This window comes from Sapajus apella, unplaced genomic scaffold (genome assembly GCF_009761245.1).
Source record: "Sapajus apella isolate SASKATOON/1434 unplaced genomic scaffold, GSC_monkey_1.0 scaffold133, whole genome shotgun sequence".
Classification (NCBI taxonomy): Eukaryota; Metazoa; Chordata; class Mammalia; order Primates; family Cebidae; genus Sapajus; species Sapajus apella.
The window spans coordinates 793,796-813,431 of record NW_022437073.1 but is presented as its reverse complement, the minus strand read 5'-3'; the positions used below and the strand labels follow the sequence as shown (position 1 = coordinate 813,431).

The 19,636-nt window shown below is 41.8% G+C and overlaps 1 protein-coding gene across 6 annotated transcripts in view; it reads right to left on the bottom strand.

Moving 5' to 3' along the window:
* The window catches only part of CDC14A (cell division cycle 14A), a 183,884-nt gene extending 164,492 nt beyond the window's left edge, over positions 1 to 19,392 (bottom strand). For 2 of the 6 annotated variants that reach the window (XM_032262938.1, XM_032262945.1), the window contains exons 1-2: positions 18,856 to 19,392; positions 17,970 to 18,060 (exon numbers count right to left, since the gene is read on the bottom strand). In XM_032262938.1, coding sequence (XP_032118829.1) covers positions 17,970 to 18,060; positions 18,856 to 18,904 — 140 coding nt within the window. In that variant the 5' untranslated portion in view covers positions 18,905 to 19,392. The remainder of the gene's footprint in view (positions 1 to 17,969; positions 18,061 to 18,855) is intronic. The other 4 variants (XM_032262941.1, XM_032262946.1, XM_032262939.1 and 1 more) reach the window with 2 other exon arrangements.
* Positions 19,393 to 19,636: the final 244 nt, after the last annotated feature.

Sequence of the window (19,636 nt, the reverse complement as noted above, 5' to 3'; positions counted from 1 at the left end):
CTGTACACCTACAGCCATCTGATCTGCAATAAAATCAACAGAAATAAGCCATGGAGAAAGGGTTTCCTATTCAATAATGCAAAAGAATGAAACTATCACTATATACAAAACTATCTATCACTGTATACAAAATTAATTCAAGATGGATTAAAGATGTAAATGTAAGATCTCAAACTAAACATCCCAGAAGAGGCCAGGAGCTGTGGCTCATGCTTATAAAATAGTACGTTGGCAGGCCAAAGAAGGAGGATTGTTTCAGTCAGTAGTTTGAGACTAGCCTGGGCAACAGAGGGAGACTCTATCGCTACAAAAAAACTTTAAGCTGGGTGCAGTGGCTCACACCTGTAATCCCAACACTTTGAGAGGCTGAGGCAGGCTGTTTGCTTGATCCCAGGAGTTTGAGACCAGCCTAGGCAACATGGCAAAACTCATCTCTACCAAAAAAATACAAAACTTAGCTGGGCATGGTAGCACACGCCTATAGTCACAAGTACTTGGGAGGCTGAGGTGGGAGAATTGCTTGAGCCCAGGAGGTCGAGGCTGTAGTGAGTTCTGATGGCACCACTGTGCTCCAGCCTGGGTGACAAAGTAAGACCCTGTCTCCAAAAAAAAAAAATTTTTTTTTAATTAGTCAGGTGAGGTGGCATATACTTATAGTCCTAGCTACTTGGGAGGCTGAGGCTGGGGGATCACTTGAGCCCAGAAGGTCGAGGCTGCAGTGAGCCATGATTATGCCACAGCACTCCAACTTAGGTGACAGAGCAAGACTTTGTTTCAAAAAAAAAAAAAAGATAATTTTAGAAGAAAACCTAGGAAACATCACTCTAAATTTGGCCTCAGGAAAGAATTTATGGCTAAGTCCTCAAAAAACAAACATTGACAAGTGGGACCTAATTAAACTAAAGAGCTTCCAAACAGCAAAAGAAACTATCAACAGAGTAAACATACAACACACTGAAGTGAAAAAAAATTCACAAACTATGTAACTAAGGTCTAATACCTAGAATCCATGAGGAACTTAGACAATCAAAAAAGCAAAAAATAACCCCATTAAAAAATGAGCAAAAGACATGAACAGATACATCTCAAAAGAAGAAATACAAGCACCCAACACATGAAAAAATGATCAGTATCACTAATCATCAGAGAAACACAAATCAAAGCCACAATGAGACACCATCTCACATCAGTCAGAATATTACTAAAAAGTCAGAAAACCACAGATACTGGCGAGGCTGAAGAGAAAAGGGGATGCTTAGACAATGCTGGTGAGAATCTAAATTAGTTCAGCCACTGTTAAAAGCAGTTTGGAGATTTCTCAAAAAACTTAGAACTACCATTCAACCCAGCAATCCCATTACTGGGTATATATCCAAGAGAAAATAAATCATTCTACCTTTACAGCCACACAGATGCAGCTAGAGGCTATTATCCTTTTTGTTTTTGTTTTCCTTTTTGTGGAGAACGGGGTCTCGCTATATTGCCCAGGCAGGTCTCGAACTCCTGGGCTCAAGCTATCCTCCCGCCTCTGCCTCCCTAAGAGCTGGGATTACAGGCATGAGCCACAGCGCCCGGCGAGGCTATTATCCTAAATGAAGTAATGCAGAAACAGAAAACCAAATATCACATGTTCTCACTCATAAGTGGGAACTACACATTGGGTACTCACAGACAAAAAGATAGCAACAATAGATATGGAGGACTACCGGAGCGGGGAGGGAAGGGTAAAGTGCTGAAAAACTAACTATCAGGAACTAATCTCACTACCTGGGTGACAGGATCATTTATAGCCCAAACCTTAGCACCATACGCTTGTATACAAACCTGCACATGTATCCCTGAATCTAAAATAAGAGTTTAAATTTGTTAAAAAAAGAATTCATCAAATTCCAGTTTCATACTAACCATTACAGGCCCACTTCAATCTCAAAGTCAAAGATGTACAATTTCTAACAATCAGATTGGCTTAACCGCACATACTTTTGAAAGCAATATGATTCACATATGAACCTATTTCACCAAACCAGGAAATTGGTATACTACAATAACACAGGAAAAAGTAAATCAAATACAGACATCATCCTTAAGTTGGTCTGTACTCTCCAGCATGGTAGCCACTAGTCAAGGCTATTTAAATTTAAATTAATTAAGGTGAAACAAATTTAAAATTCTTCAATTGGCCAGGTGTAGTGGCTCACGCCTGTAATCCCAGCACTTTGAGAGGCAGAGGCAGGTGGATCACCTGAGGTCAGGAGTTCCAGATCAGCCTGGCAACATGGTGAAACCCCATCTCTACTAAAAATACAAAAATCAGCCTGGCGTGGTAGCAGGCGCCTATAATCCCAGCTACTTGGGAGGCTGAGGCAAAAGAATTGCTTAAACCTGGGAGGCGGAGGTTGCAGTGAGCCGAGATCACGCCATTGCACTCCAGCCTGGGGGACAAGAGCAAGACTTCATATCAAAAAAAAAAAACTTCAATTATTTATTATTTCAAATGTGTTCAAAAGACACAAAGTAGCTAATGGCCACAGAATTCAACAGTAATCTGCACTGATGGACAATACTGATCAAGATGAAAGACATATCAAAATAACTATAAAAGATAAAAGAAATTGCCAAATACCATAGAAGAAGGATAAATAAAATGTTTGAAGACAATATCCTTTCCCTTCAAGGGTCCACTTGTTTTTCAACAGTGAGATTAGGCCCTGGTCATTTTATTCTGCTTTGTTCAAGAGGGTCATTTTCACAAAAAGCCAGTTGGGACTTAGAACATGAGAGAATGGAAAAATAGGTGAGGATCTAGTTCCCACCCTCCTTCACTGTCTCTCAAAAAGAGAGGTTGTTTTAAGAGCAGGCTGCTATCCAAAGATAGCAACAATGAAGAAGTTATGTCTCTTTTTTGGCAACAGCCTCAGGTTAAAGGTGGAAAAAAAAATAAGCAATCCTAACCCAGAGGACTCCCCACCCCACAGTATGATGAAGCTTAGTAGGCCAGCCTGTATATCCCACAAAAAAATGGATGAGCTTCAAGTAACACTAAAATAATTCAGTCAAAAGTTTTGCACAGCCAAGAGTAATTTTGAGTAAGTCTTCAAAAGTCAGAATTGTCACAGACAAATAAGAAGACAAGAAGTTTTTATCTTAAGGTCATTTGATACAATACTTACACTTATAAGAATAGGTATTTAAAATAATAAAGTCTTACATCTATAGTTTTCTAACTTACTATTAATAAATACATTTTTTAAGTCAAGAGCATTGAGAAAATGCTTATAGTTGCTCACACCATACTGGGTTATCACCAACTTTGGTATAATGAAATACTGTGAATAAAGAAGACATCTTCCAACAACTTGCTTCTTTGTAAGAACCTTCTTCACCAGAGTTGAGGGAAAAATGAAAACATACTAGGCCGGGTGAGGTGGCTCACACCTGTAATCCCAGCACTTTGGGAGGCCAAGATGGGCGATCATGAGGTCAGGAGATCGAGACCATCCTGGCTAACACCGTGAAACCCACCTCCAAAATGAAAACATACTTATAATCTATACTATTAGCTAGAGGGAAATTCAAAATAAAAATTAATTGATAATCAATTAAAATAAGTCAAATGTATTAGAAAGTAGAAAATATCTATTTGGGCAGCTTGGAACAAAAGCAGGATGGAAGAAGAGAAAAGAAAGGTCATCAACCAGGGGATAGTGAAAAGGGAAGAGATAGTAGAAATAAGCGCTTTCGAGACTCTATTAAGAAATCTGAGGGTTGAGTTCACTCCTAACCTGAAGTTAATGACAATGGACAGATTCTTCCCCACTCTGGCATTTCCTAGGAAAAGGGCTCCAGAGCCACAGCCATGCAAGAGTTCCCACTTTGTCTTTGAAAGAGGGGAGGAGTCTTTTGGTCTCATGTGGCCAGTGAAAAACATGGACATTATTTCAGAGTACCCAGGGCTTCACTTCCAAATGAATGGACAAATGAACAAATGATTCTCTCTACCTATTTGCAAATTTCTTCTAAGAAGATTGGCAAATGGTGGGTCAATGACTAGAATGAAACTCGTGAACTATTAAGTGAAAATTTGTCCATCCATCTTTTATTCAGTAAGTGTAAATAACTAAAATCAAACCCTTCTCTGTTTTGATGTGAAAGAGGCTAAAAGAATTGGAGCATTTGGAGTCCTGCGAGTGGAGGAGGAAGGAGGTTCATCTCCTTATCAGAAAAACAAAGAAAAGGGAGCCCAAGCTCATAGCACATGTTCACGAGGGTAGGATCACCCTCTACCCAACAGGTGCTGGTCCTGCAAATGTGAAGGGACATAGAAGCTGGACCTAGAAGCCTTGCTGTCTTACTCAACATGTGTATCTCTTCTCACAAGATTTATGAAGTTTATGACATACCATTATTTTGTCTCCGGTTTTTCTAATAAATCATAATTTAAGTGAGTCAATTCCCAGAGGAATGATTGTTTGAAGTACTGTTATACCTTATTCTACCAATTAGAAGCTTCATGTAAAAATTTCCCACTCCTCAGCAAAAAGATAAGCTACATTTCAAGCATTGCCCATTTATTCAACAAAATTTATGACTACCTATTCTGAGCAAGATATTACAGGTTAGCATATTCATCACAAAGTACTTGCAGTACAAAAAAAAAATTAACTGCTGTAAAAATAGGATGAATAAATCCTGTAAGATCATTATAAGGCATGCCAACATTTCAATGTTTTACCAGCACTGCTGACAGTTTTTGTCTCTTCATTCACTTGCTTACTCAAATAGTTACTAAGTCTGTTGGCCACCAGTCCCTACCCACAAGGGCCTGACTACCTACTGAGAAGAAAAGTAAAGATATTAAATGTGATAAATGCTAAGACAGCAGCAATATCCTCCAAAGCACAATGAGATCATATGTATCGTGTGTGTGTGTGTGTGTGTGTGTGTGTGTGTGTGTCTGTAAAATTTTGTTGAAATTGATCAGCAATGCCTCTGAGCTACATATCACCTAGTATTTTCCCTATCACTAGAATACTATCAGTACCCCTCCAGTCAGATGATAAAATTTCTGTATGAGATGTGATCATTATGGCTGAACTCATAATGATCACATTTTAAGTTCTTAACTGCACAACGAATACCAACCTCAGATAAGGGCACTAGTCTTGAGTTTTTCTTCAAGCCCTTTAGCATAACCACCCACAGTCACACTGATGCCAACTTCTCGGGGAAGAGTGGCTGCACATCTAACAAGCTTCCCACGCATATAGCAGTCTGATGCAGAACTAAAGACCACTGGGTGCCAAAAGGTTCCAGTGCCAATTTGGTCACTTGATGTCCCTAATCTGGTGCCATAGCCTCTCTGAGACTCCACATCCTCATCTATCAGATGAAGCCACTGAATTAGACGGCTCATAAAATTCTTTCCAGCTCTTACGTAGTATCATACATCACAGTTCTGACCAATACGCAGAGTCTACAGAGTGTATGACTCTAGTTATCCGTAGATACAACTAGAGATTATTCAACTGTTCAAATGTTTCTCAAGGTCTACTTGCCCTATTGTTGGACTCTGTTCTATCTGTCCTCTCAGTGCATTGGGTCTGGGTAGAGAAGACATTTCCCTCAGAGTGTCATTGAGGAAGGAATAGAACACAGCTTTTTCCCTGAAATTCACTGTTTCCTGCACAGCCAGAAAGCAAACCCACAGACTAGAAAGTAGCTACATGAATTAGGAAACTTGACATCATTATTACTTACTCATCTGCAAAAAGTTTGACATTCGTTGAGATCATAAAGGAAGAAGACAACGCCAATATAAACTATCAGTTCTGTCCCTTGATACATTGTCTCGGTTTCTAAGAAAGTTCTGGTTTACAACAACAGAGTGTGAGGAACCATTCTCCACTTATTACTTTCTTAACCAGAGGCAAATACCAGTCAGGTAAGGTGTCAGCTGCTGTTCCTATAAAATGGGTGAGCGCTCTCACTTTGCCTTGAAGCCAAACAACAGACCAGACGGTATCAAGGAGCCTTCCAGCATCAGGGTCTGTCATTCTGTGATAGCCCTCTTTAGAGAAAGTCAATTAATAAAAACTCCCTTAGAGACTCAGATTAATGAAAACAAAATGAGACTTCTTCAGAAATGCAGTGGTAAAATTAAAGTTCACTCCCACAGAAACATTCTCAAGCAGTGTAAATTAACCTCATTATTCAATGGCTAGTACTGAAGGCAGGAGAGCTATACAGACAGTATAAGCATAGTTCTGTTAGAAAACAGAATGATGAGCGATCCTCCATACATAAAAGGCTAACCTCACATTTCATAAGTGACTAAGGATCTTGAAAGAAAAATAATTACTCCAAAATTTGTGGTAAGGATCACATTACTTCCCTAAGCTTTTGGAATTAAAACCAAAACCCTTACCTTGCCTGGAAGGTCCTGGGTGGTACAGCCCCTACAAATCTCTCTTTAGAGCCTAATTTTGCATGTATCATCTCCCCTCATTTTGTAAGGAGGAAGCTCCCGCCACAGGATTTATTTTAGTTCCTGCCACCTTTACTGGCCTAGTTAATATCTATTCACGCTTTATGTCTCAGCCCCACCACCATTTCCATTTTCCCAGACCCTGCTCCCAGCACCACCACCCTGCCTCTGCCACCAGCTCCTTTGTTTTGTGCTTTCAAAGAACTGTAGGTCTTTCCTTCAGAGCACTTACAGAGAATCTCAAGTCTGAATATTTGATTTGTACCCTCCCTACCGCCCACTGGACTACAAGCTCCATGAGGACAGGGCTGGCTTAAAATGGGCTCGCTACTGTATCCCTAGCACCTGCCACAGAGATGACTGAGTAAATGAAAGGTCGTGATGTGGTGGGTTCATAGGCAAAAATACTTCCTTATTCCATTCTAATCCTTCGAAACTGTATCCAGGTTAAATGTGGGAAGAGATATCACATATCACATCTTATAAGCTTTGGGTACAAAATAAGACTAAATAGACAAAATTGACAAAAATGACCTAAGAAGAAAGGGACAGTCAGGGTACTGAGAATGGCAAGATCCTCCACCCTCTTCAGCATAGGAAGGTTAGGCACATTCCCACAGCCTTCCCCGACAGCCACATCTTTGTTACTGGCATGCTTCAAGTGTGGCCTGCTCCAGAAGAAAGCCCAATCTGAAAAGACCCACTCCGACTATTCATCACCTCAACTCCTTTTTTCTTAGGAGCCCCTTTGATTCTGAGACTCTTACCAAGTTAAAATCAACTTAAGCATTTACTTACGGGTTTTCTAGAGCTGTAGGTGATCTGCTCTAGGGAACTGTGGAACAACGTACAACATTTAACACTAGTGAAGGGGTCTAGGAAGGCACTATGGTATTTTACAAACCCACCATCATTCACAGCTTCCTAGAAGAGTCCTGTTTAAATATTTTCTTTATCTCATGCTTACAAAATGTAGAATATTTTTAATATTTCAGATTAATTCCACTGGTAAGAAACAGTAGTTTGATTACCATTACTAATGTAAATGCTATATTAGTTCCACACTCCCAAAAAAAAAATGTGCAGATTAAGAAATACATTATACTGGGATCCCTGATTCTGAAATCTCACCAATCTGGTATATAAGTAAGAATCACAAGTAAACCAACAACGCAGTTGTTCTGTTTCTTCTAAAGCCCACCACAAACCCGTGCCGTTTAGCAGTTTATAAGAAAGTCATAGTCTCATTCGAAGTCTAAATTTAGTCTTTCTTTGTACCTAATGCTAACACAATGTGATACCTGGTTTCTATGCCCAGAGAATACCAGACTCATCAGCAGGTCATAGGGAGGAGGCGGCTGTGAATGGCCAGGACATTGACAGCAATGTCAAAAGCAAATGAGACGGCAAGCAGCACCTAGAAAGCACCCAACTCAATAGAGTTAAGTCATCAATAAAAATTGGCTGAATATATTAAAACCACTTAAAAAAAAAATAAGATGTGTAGCAATCAGGGGCTATGCAGCACATGAGTGAGAAGCCCTTTATTCTTTAGGAGCCAATAAAACTACTCCTGAATTACTGTGAGACTGCTCAATATGTCCATAATGATGTGTATGACAGAAAAAACATAAATCGTGATCAATACATTTTTTTTGAGACAGGGTCTCAATCTGCCACCCAGGCTGAGTGCAGTGGCATGCTCACAGCTCACCTCCTGAGCTCAAGTGATCCTCCCACCTCGGCCTCCAGCGTAGCAGGGACTACAGGCATGTGGAACATGCCTGCCTAATTTTTGTATTTTTTTGTAGAGACAGGGCTTCAGCATGTTGCTCAAGCAATCTGCCCACCTTGGCCTCCCAAAGCGCTGGGATTACAGGTGTGAGTCACTGTGCCTGGCCAGTAAATTCTTTAAGAAGGCAGAAATGTATATTCATTTTAGAAAGGTTTCCATAAATTATTTAAATTATAAAACTTGGATATTTCAGAATGTAATTTTCCAATTCTCTGTAGAAGTTATCTCACTGAAATGCCACATTTCCAGACAGGCAAAACTGAATAAATGTAATACTAAAGTATAGCAATCATGGGGACCAAATTTGAAATAAACCACCCTTTCCGGTTCTCAAAAGAAAATGAAATCTTATTTAAAAAATAAGCCTAACCTGGCAAATTCTTCAATTTGTCACTAGGATGTGACCATAATTAAGACCAAAAAATTAAACTAACAATAAAGGAAATATGTTACTCAAATTTTACACAAATTATTTCTACTAAAGGAATTCACAGTCAACATCAAATAATTGTGATCACTTACCAGATGTTTTCGATATAGGAATTAAAAAGAAATTACTTAGGCAATTAGTGAGGGTACGGGAGTCCTTGGTAAGGTTTTCCTTTTAATGAAAAGCAGCCCTAAAATCATTTTCTTTTCCAACAAAGAGCAGCCTGTAAAACAGAGCTGCACACATAAGCAAGCTGGAAACTTGCACGGGTGAATGTGGACAGTTGTGCCCTAGGAATGGACTAGCTGGGACTGGGCATGTTCAAAATGGCGGCTCCGTCTTCTCTTTTTGCCAGCCACATGCACAGTAAGGAACAGAGAAGAGGGCACTAGCCACGTGGACAGTCTATTTGCATAATAAGATTTGGGTGGGGTAACCAGCCTTCCCCGCCCACTATGTAAATGTCATACCTGGTTGAACCAATCTGTGAGCCCTACATAAATCAGACAGCACTTCTTCAAACCGAACGATAAAACCTGCTGCGGTCTGCCCCAGGCCGGCCCTTCCCTTTCCGACTCCTGTCTCCCAGGAGAGGGCTTGCTGCTCTCCTCTCTCCTTTCTTCCAACTATTAAATTTTCTGCTCTTCAACCCACCCACATGTCCATGTTGTTAATCTTCTTGGGTGAGATGAAGAACCCTGGGTGTTTACCCCAGGCAACAATGGTGCTTCATTTTCAACTTGTCAAGAACTGGGGATGTTACATACTTTTAATAAATAGAGCAATATTTTTGATTACTCTCAATCCACATAAAATTCTTTGGTGGCCCTGGAAGTATTTCGTTGATTAAAAGAAACCAATATTTTTTTGAAGTAAATTGAAACTAAAGCTTTAAAAAGAATTCTTCACAGCTCTGCTTTGCCTCAGTAATGTGAATTGGAACAACTTAAAATGACAAGATATTGGAAACAACCAAAATGAGCAAAGAGAGAAAAATGTTCAAATACAGTATGGTATATCCTTTCCCTGAAATGTTAATAATATACAGACATTCATGATGATTTTGAAAAATGGCATTGGTTTACAGTGTTCATGTATGATTAAAAAATATCAGCATGTAAAACTGCATATAAAAAATTTGCCAATTAAAAATTTATAGCACTGTGGTTTTGAATTTCTTTATTGTAGACAAGCAATATTCTTTGAAAATAAAAAAAAAAAATCTAAGAAACAATGAGTTTCACAATTAAGTATAAAAATTTCAGCTCAAATCACAAAGCCAGAAAGAAACTTGAGATCAGTTGTGCCACTCACCTCCCCACATTTTAAATATCCAGGGCAGGCACTGTATATTTTCTGCTTAAAGATCACAAAAGACAAAGACTCCATTATAATGATCCCCTTTTTACTTCCTATCTTCAATCCTCAAAACAAAACAAAATAGCAAAAAGGCACTTTCCTTCTGATTTACATACCTCACCTACTTAAAGATGTTACTCCCTCCCACTCACCCAAGCCAGAAACTGTGAACTCACCTTTGATGCCTCCTCCCTAACCTCATCTGGTCAGTCCCAAACCCAGTCCTTCGATTCTTTCTAGCCTCTTCCCATCTTGCCTTTCCGTTCTCCACTGCTACAACCCTAATCCAATTCTGCCATAGCCTAACTGACCCCACCTTCCAGCCATGTCCCCACCTTCCAACACCCATCCTAAAGCAGAGCCCTGGCCACTCTCTGCCATTTACAAGCAAGCACAATTTACTGACATCCAGTTTTTCACAAACCAGTCTCCAACTAAGTGTCCAGCCTTTCCTGTGACTGCTGTCCATTCAAATATTATTACACCTCCTCTAACAGAAACTTGCTATTCCCAAACACCTCTTGTGCCTTTTCTCAGGACTCTGCCTGAAATCTTTTTCTCTCCTTTCCTCCTCATTTACTCACTCACTCATTCATTCATTCAACTAAAATTTCTTGAGCCCCATCTCTATGCCAGGCACTGTGCTAGGCGTTGGGACATAATGGTGAGCAAAAAGAGGTAGTACTGGTCCTCACAGAGATCATAAAATGTACTCTTTGCTATTAAACACCCTTCAAAAACTAGCTCAGTGTTTATCATCCTGGGTAGCAATAATCTCTTCCTTTCTTGGATTCCTAACACATACATTTGCAGCTTTGGTCATATATTACCCTGTCCTGTGTGTGTTTCCACTTCCTTCTTTACATCTACATATCTCCAAAGCATTAGCACAGTGTTCTTCATCAAAATCTAAACCATCTAAATACTAAGGTTCTTGTACAGCAATTTTCAACCACTTACAAAAGTTTTCAGTTATGCTTTTCACTTCCCATAAAAATGTGTCAAGAGTTTTGTAAGGCTTTTTTTGTGTTTTTGGTTTTGGTGGTTTTTAAGTACAAAGGTATATTGAGCTATGGCTAAATAAAAGTCATTTAATTCTGGCTTGGGAATGTGTTTATGAACTTACAAATGAGAACATCTGATGTCTTAGGAATCTACTTCAAACAAAATAATGAAGCCGCCCTGTGGTGACCTGGCATAGAAAGAACTTGGAAGGCTGACAGCTCCCCACTGCGATCGCCTGCAGCCCACTTGGAGCTCTCTCTCAGACTGCATGATTACGACTAGCCTTGTTAAGATAACTCTCCTTAGCACTTTGGCTAAATTTTATGTTTTCACCAGCCTTATCTGAAGCAAACTGAAAGAACTGAGTAGTAATTTATCATTATGAAGATTAGAGATAAACTCTACACTAAATGCTTAAGAGGTCAAACAGCAGATATTTAAATAAATCAGTATCTAGAAGGTAAATTTGATTCCCCTGGATTACAGAATTAAGGCGCGGCGGCTCACACCTGTAATCTCAGCACTTTGGGAGGCGAAGTCAGGCAGATCGCTTAAGGCCAGGAGTTCAAAACCAGCCTGGCCAACATTGCGAAACACTGTCTCTACAAAAAATACAAAAATTAATTGGGCTTGGTGGTACGCAACCCTAATCCCAGCTACTCAGGAGTCTGGGGCAGGAGAATCGCTTGAACATGGGAGGTGGAGGTTGCAATGAGCCGAGATTGCCCCACTGCACTCTAGCCTGGGCAACACAGCCAGACCCTGTCTCAAAAAAAAAAAAAAAAAAAAGAACTCTCAATGTACACAGATAAACCTACTTCCTCTTGACATATACTGCTTCATAACACTGGCTGTCATGTGTTCAAAACAGAAGTTGAAAAAAAGCAGCCCTGAACAATATTATTTTTCCAAGGTTTGGATGAAAAGAAGAAAAAGGCGGGAAGAAACTATAAACCACCATCTTTTAAAAACTAAACAGTTTTCTGATTTTTTTTTTTTTTTTTTGGAGAATACCATTAAAAAATCACTTTACCTAAGTTACACCAGGTAAGCAGCAAGAACATTTCACCAGACAGCCTACAAAAGCAGTTATCATAGGATTCTAAAAACTGGGCTTCTTTCTATACACATGTCCTACAATTAACTCAATTTCTTTCCTCTCTTTATTTTTGGTAGTGCACTGATAGGGGGGAAAAAAGGCAAAATTACACCCCCCAAAAGTGAAATACAAAGAAAAAATTTTAAATGACCATCTCACAATCCCAGGACCTGGTCATAGTTCATGCATATATTGTCAGCGGCATATTTCCCCCAAAAGTCATAACCACTCAAGTTAGAGGGATCACAGCTGTCAGGAGGCACAAAGCGGTCCCATACTCTCCCCACCAGCCTCAGTCTTAGGCTAAATGAGAAGTGCCTGGACTCCAGGGCAGATTGCCTGTGGCTTGCATCCCTGCTCTGCCTTACCAGCTCAGTGATCTTAAGCAATGTACTTCCCTCCCTGGGCCTCTGTTTCCTCTTTTGTTAAACAGGGATAGTAACAGCATCTAACTCCTGGGCTAGTTCTGAAGATTAATTGAGTTAATGTGTGTGTGTAAAGCACTTAGAACACTGCCTGGCACAGGGCTATACATGTTAGCAGCAGCTGCTGCTGCTGTTGTTGTTGCTATGGCTTTATTATTACTCCCACAGTAAAATTTGTCTCGAAGTTCAACCGATCTCCTCTTCCGTCTATTATGAGATCTGAGGTTCTAAGTGATGACCATAAGCCTCTATAAGACCATATATATGTGTATGTGTGTATATGCTTATGTGGCATTCAAACTTCCATTGAATTATCCTACTTGATACACATTTAATTTGAAATGAAAATTTTAAAACCAAAAGGGTTTCTCCTGACCTACCTCTAATCTAAATACTCATTCCTACATATATTTCTAGGCAAGAGAAGTTTTTCCACACTTCTCTCAAAGATGTTCTGTTCACATTTTGACTCAAGCCTATGCTATAGACAAGATAAAAGAAATCATTTCTCTATAAATTATCCAAAACTTCCTGGATGCATTATCAGGCTGCTTTAATTAAGTTTAAATGAAAATTGGATGTTTTAAATTATTTAAATCTTCCATTTAGCTAATTAGTTCTCATTAGAGGCTGCTCATTCTTAACACGCTAAAACATTTGGTGAAATCCTTCAGGTCACTTCAGAAACTGCTTAAAATTCAGTCCCCAGAGTTTCTCCCTAAAGAGCTCTTTCCTGCATTTTTAATACCTTTCCTTCACAACTCAAACAAAGAAGAAATGACAATAGACAACGGCTGCAAATGAAGACCCCATACACTATCCTTCTCAGCAAACTGGCTTTCTATGCCATGAACATTCAACCCTACACCCATGACAACCACTAGGAGGGGTACACAGATGTCCTAACAATTAATATATTTGATTTCACTAACTTTTTAGTCACACAAAAGTGAGTGAAGTTATTAAAAGTAAGCCTCTGTTTGGATTATAGGGCCCAATTCCAATACCAAAGAACTAGCCTTTCTGGGGAGTTGTGTGTTATTAGTAGCTTAATCAAATGGAGATAAATCTTATTTGAAAGGCTCACTTTTTGTGGGTCTATTTTTGTACCACTAGCATGTTAGCCTATACTCTGATTTTAACCCTGACCTGTGAAATCATAACCCAAGGACAAAGCATGATTTCTTATCAGACTCATTTTATTAAATCTGCTTAGGCCTTTATAGTAATAAGTTCTGTTTTTTAAAAACAAGCAGAAAATTCAAACGTTTATTCTTAATAGCCTTACCCCATGAGGACGCCTCATCAAATTTTCTCCGGCAGCATCTCAGAAGGTTGACATTTCAATCATGGAATGCTGCCCTCCTTTCATAACTAAAGAAGCATCTGTACAAAACACAGCTGTATCCAGAATATCCACAGCCTAATATTTAAAGAGTCTACTTCCTCATTCAAAACCAATTGCTTCTAAGGTGATAATTTAGCCAGAAAGGCAGCATTTCTGTTTTTTAAGAGATGGGGTCTCACTGTGTTGCTCAGGCTGACAGGCTGGCTTTTCAGTTCAACTGTGGGACTCAAGCGATCCTGCCACCTCAGCCTCAAGTGTAGCTGGGACTACAAGCATACCCAGCTGGAAAGGCAGCATTTCATTTAAAAATTCAGCAAATAATTACACAGTACAAAGTCCTGTATGATGATGAATACAAATATACTCCTCTCCTCAGAGACACGTATGTTATGATGTGACAGTCAAGGTCTTTCTCACCATGGGACACCCTCCACAGACAGAGCCCAGGTTACTAGACCTCCTTTAAGGGGCTTTGCAGTCTCTCTCATTCTATACTTCCCCAAAGTGGAGCTGACGGGATGGAGTCAGTCCTTCTCCCTTTCTCCTCTCCCCTTCAGTGTGTGTCCACCTCTTTGCTGTGTACTTCTGCCTCCCCTTGCTCCATCCTGGCCCAACCTGTGAAATACAGACCTTGAGACCTTCTCTATCTTCCCAGGAGCATCTTTCTCACAGCTTTATTGTCTCTTTGGGAAAATTCCCAAATTGAAGAACCTCACACGTATGTGATATCTAACAGTGATGTAAATATGCTTCGCTTTCTTAAATTCAATCTGACCAAAATGGAATACCTGATCTTCCCACCAAAGCCAATTATTCCACCCTTCTTATTTCAGTTAAGAGCTCCAGCAGGTTCACCACAACCCAAGCCATCTTAAGGGCTTCTCTGACTCCTCTTTTTCCTCAGCACCCCTCCACCCCGCCCTCCTATGTTGCCAGGTCACATGGCTTCAGATCCCTTCTTTCTATCACCATTGTCACCATCCTAATCCAGGTACTTGGTTCTTCCTCCTGAATTTTTTTTTTTTTTTTTTTTTTGAGACGAAGTGTCACTCTGTAGCCTAGGTGGGAATGCAATGGTGCGATCTCAGTTCACTGCAAGCTCTGCCTCTCAGGTTCCAGTTCAAGCAATTCTCCTGCCTCAACCTCCCGAGTAGCCGGGATTACAGGAACTCACCACCATGCCCAGCTAATTTTTGTATTTTTAGTAGATATGGGATTTCACCATGTTAGCCAGGCTGGTCTTGAACTCCTGACCTCATGATCCACCTGCCTCGGCCTCCCACAGAGCTGGGATTACACTGCGCCCAGCCCTTCCTGAATTTTTTTTAAGTGGGCTCTTATCTTCTCTCAAACCCATCTTAAGTGATGCTACTGTGTTAATTTTTTGAGAAGGATATATGTCCTCTGCAACTAGATGACATGGTTTCAAAGTCCAGCTCTGCTACTTTTACTTCTGTGACGGTGGGCAAGTGGCCCAAGCTCTCTATGCCTTATCGTACAATAAGGGTAATAGTGCCTGCCTCGTAGAATTGCTGTGAAAACAAAATGAATTAATAGTTATGGAGCACCTAGAACAGCAACTGGCACACATTTAAATGCTCAATAAACATTTCCCATTATTTGTAATGACTTGTATATGACTTGACAAATCAAGTCATACCATGGCTGCCCCAAAACCCTCAAGAGTCCCAAGGAAACTGTAGGTTTCTCACCCTGACATTCATTCTGTCCCCAGCCAAGCTCTCAGTTTCACATTCTCCAACTCCCACATGTTCCCTGAATACACACCAGGCAAACTGGAGGACTTACTCTTCCCTGAACACATGTCCAAAGCCTCTCCCTTCCTCATGCCTACTGTTCTCTCTTCTAAGATCCCTCCTCTCATGTCTCTGCCTGATAAGACTTTGTCCATCCTTGAAGCCAATATTAACTCTTCCACGAAGCCTTTTCTGAACCCCTCCACCAGATGTGCCCCCACCCTCCTGTGAATTCCTCTCCTAGCACAGGTGCTGTATTTCTCTTTGGGCAGGTATTTTTCTTATACCTCATATTGCAGTCCTCTTATTTTCCCTACAGGTTTGGAGCTCTTTGAAGGTACCATGTGCGTTCATCATTGTTTTATTCTCTGCATCACCTAGCACCATGTAATATGTTGAGGTAACAAAAAAGATGGAGTTGGAGGTGGCAGAGCCACAGCCATTACTGTGGCACAGGAGGGTAGGTCCACACTGAGAAAAATACACACTCTGACCAGGCTAGAGTCCTCATCATATTTCAAATGACAATCCAAACTCACAATATAAATCGGATGGTTTCTCCAGCAAGTCTTTCCTTGTAAGATACCAGAAAAGAAGCAGACTGTAAGAGGAATGTGATTTGTAGGCCTATCCCAAAATACCAACATGAAAATCACATTAAAAATTTTCCTCATCTAGCAATATTAAAATCAAAAAGCCATCATGCACTGTGTTTAGTTGGCAGAATTTTCTGCTAGATCTACCACCTAGCAATCCCAAGAGAAGTGACTCAGATCTCCATGGCTAGAGCTTGCTCAATGACATATTAACAACCTCTGGCATGAGAGAATTGAACATGACATATACACCACCCCTACCCTCAGAATCATGAGAGACCCCCAAACTCTAAACTCACAAAAACAGAGGCACAACAATGCAGTTTCCCAACAATAGCATGAACACTCAATAAACACTGCTGGCAGTGACATCATCCAGGTACACAGCCACACATAACTCCATTCTGTCTAGAAGCAGAGCTGTAATCCGACACCAGGGACTCAGACCTCTTTGCCTCAGCAACTCTGGGCATTCATAAGCAGCAGTAAAGGGCTCTTTCATTCCCACTCTTCCTTTAGCCATTCAAGAAGCATCCTCCTCCCAGCACCACTAAGAGAAATGTCGCAGACATCGGTTTCAAGAACCTCTATGGTGATGTGACAAAGATTGTTTTCCCCCAAATAAAAGATATGCTCTCAAAGGTTCAGAACACTCACTCTCTGAAAACCTGGTAGTACCCACAAATCCTTAGGCAGAACCGCCAATAACCTTTCTAACAAGACAAGTCCAAGGAAGCTAATTATGATTCATTTAATTATGTTCATTTATTTAATTATGAACATGTGGTAAAGATAACAAAGTAAATGTAAATGTTTAGATTAGAATATATTAGACTACTCTGAAACACTAGCTCTTTTAATAAAAGTACATAACCAAGTCAATTCAGACTTATTTCTTAACTGATACTTTTATTGAATAAAGATTTCTCTCTCTTCAATTAATGTTTTACTATGCCATTAAGATATCTTTTTCCTGTAGATCAGTGGTCTTTCACAGAAAACAATTCCCTACTTTTATTTAACACTCTCAAATCCTAATCCCACAGAAGCAAAGTAATCAAATAAGCCAGCACTGCTATATCATTTCCTCAGAAGCAAAGAAAATAATATCAAAAAGTTTGGGGTACCCAAATAAAATAATCAGTAATATGTCAGATAAGATGTTAGTCATAGATGTGACTCTGATACAGCTCCCCGCAGTTAATGTGTCCCACTTTCTGAAAAAGAGCTGCACAAACAAAAACATCCTGAGATACAACACAAGCCTCGTAAAGTATAAAGCTCAGGCACCTGTAATACATACACTGCCCTGCACCCTGTGGCCGCTCCATAAATACTTAGTGACTGATTCACAAGCCAATTACAGAGTCTGGCAATGACTGTGTCTCCCTGGTCCTACTCTGGGGAGTGTTAGGAATCTCCAGTTGCTGTTTGTTGTGATGGTAGGAAGAACTAAAACATAGATGTCTAAAAGAACAGAGGTGTTGAAAGGTTCAAATTTTGTTAATTTTCCCTGAACTTCTCCCCAGACACCTGAGCCTTAAAAAACTGGTATTGTTACTCACATCATTGGGGAAAAATGAAAAAAACTGCCATAAAAGTGCATAGTGTTTCCTCACCAAAGAACAAGCTGAACAGCTGAGAGAGAAAAAAAAAAAAATAGAAACTTACTTTTCATAGACCAGCTCCTCATCGATGGAGAAATAGTGGGTATTTACTGTGCTTTTTGGTCTATTCCTTAAAGTAGCAAAATATAACCGATCTGAAAGATAAGTTTAAAAGACAGAAAAAAACACATGAGAAATAGGGAAGTGGAAGTGAAGGGGCGTAATAACACACGAAGGATAATGATTTAAAGACCTCAATAACACGTGGAATTCTTGCAGAAATCTGACCTCTCACAGAAAGCTAGAGACTCAGGAGCACAACAGTTAGGCTAGAGGAGGACCTGACCGAGGGACTCAGCGGGGCGCAGAGTGCCCACATGTCCCTTTTTCAGGCCAGCGGAGTAGACAGGAGCTGGGGTTACCCGCAGAACTGGCGGTGCAAGTTTGGTTCCCAAATCTCCAGACCTCAGCAGCTGCAGAAGGGGAAGAGAGAGGTGTGCGTGCCTCTCTTCTGCAGAAGGGTAAGAGAGGTGTGCCTCCCCCCAGCAGCTCCGGAGATTTCAAAAAGAGGAAGGGAGAGAAACTTAGGGGGTGTGCTTGGGGGGAGTCCCGAAAACCGAAGCCTGCGATGGTGAAGTAAAGGAAAAGGGTGAGCAACCGCAGCAGGCTCCCCATGAGCTGCTGAGTGCCAGAGTCCGTGCAGAAGCCAGCGCTGTCCCATTACGAGGCCGAGAGGCCATCCGAGGGAGCTGCAGAGGGAGCGAGGGACGCAAGAAAGAGAAGCCGGAAGCGGGGGGTCCTCGGAGAAAGGAGAGTCCCGAGAGGGGACGAGAGCGCGCGCAGCGGCTGTAGGAGACTGGCAGCCTCAGGAGAAGGTGGGGACAGTGGCACGGGAAGTGAAGAGTTGGGGGCAAGAGAGGGTGGGAAGATGCGGGGCGGCTCCTCCTCACCTTTCATGAACTCACAAGCCCCGATTAGTTCCCCTGACTCCGCTGCCATCTTAAGCGAGATACGCACGGGGGAGGGCTGGGTCGTGGCCAGCTGGGGTCACTCGCCCCCGGGGGCTTCCCCACTGCCCAGGAGCCAGGAAGCTCACAGTCCCGATCTCCGAGCCCGGCCAAGAGAAGCAGCAGGCGCCGAAGGCAGAGGTGGCTTCGGGGTCAGCGCGCCGGGCGCCCCGGGGACATTCCGAGGGGAACTCGAGCCCGCTCCGCGCGGGGCGCACACGCCCCAGGCTGTGGCCGCTCCGATTCGGACCCGGCTGCTGCTGCTGCTCCTCCGCCGCCGCTGCGCCTGGGAAACGCAGACCAGCTCTCACGGCAGGGCAAAGTCTTCCCCCAGCTTCCAAAGTGGTCATGGAGGAGGAGACTTCTGGTCCCGATCGCGCCCCTGGCTACTCGAGCGGCAGCCGGCTGGACTTCGGCGGCCGCGGGCTGGCAGCAGCTGCTAGAGCTCCTCCTTCGCCACCTCCTTTCAGCAGTTACTCTTCCTCCTCCTCCTCCCCCTGGGTCCGCCCCCAGACCTTCCTCCCCGCCCTCCCTCAGCCCCCTCCACTTTCACGACTGCGCGGCCATCCCTTAAAGGGACAGCCCCTCTCCTTTCTCTGCAGCAGCCCCAGTTACCAGGCGCCCCGCGGGTCACCAGGAGCCGGTTGCTAAGGCTTTGTTGCAGTTCACCAATTGCTGTTCAGGAAACGGGGCCCTCGGCCCAGGGGAGCGGGCGGGGCCTCTA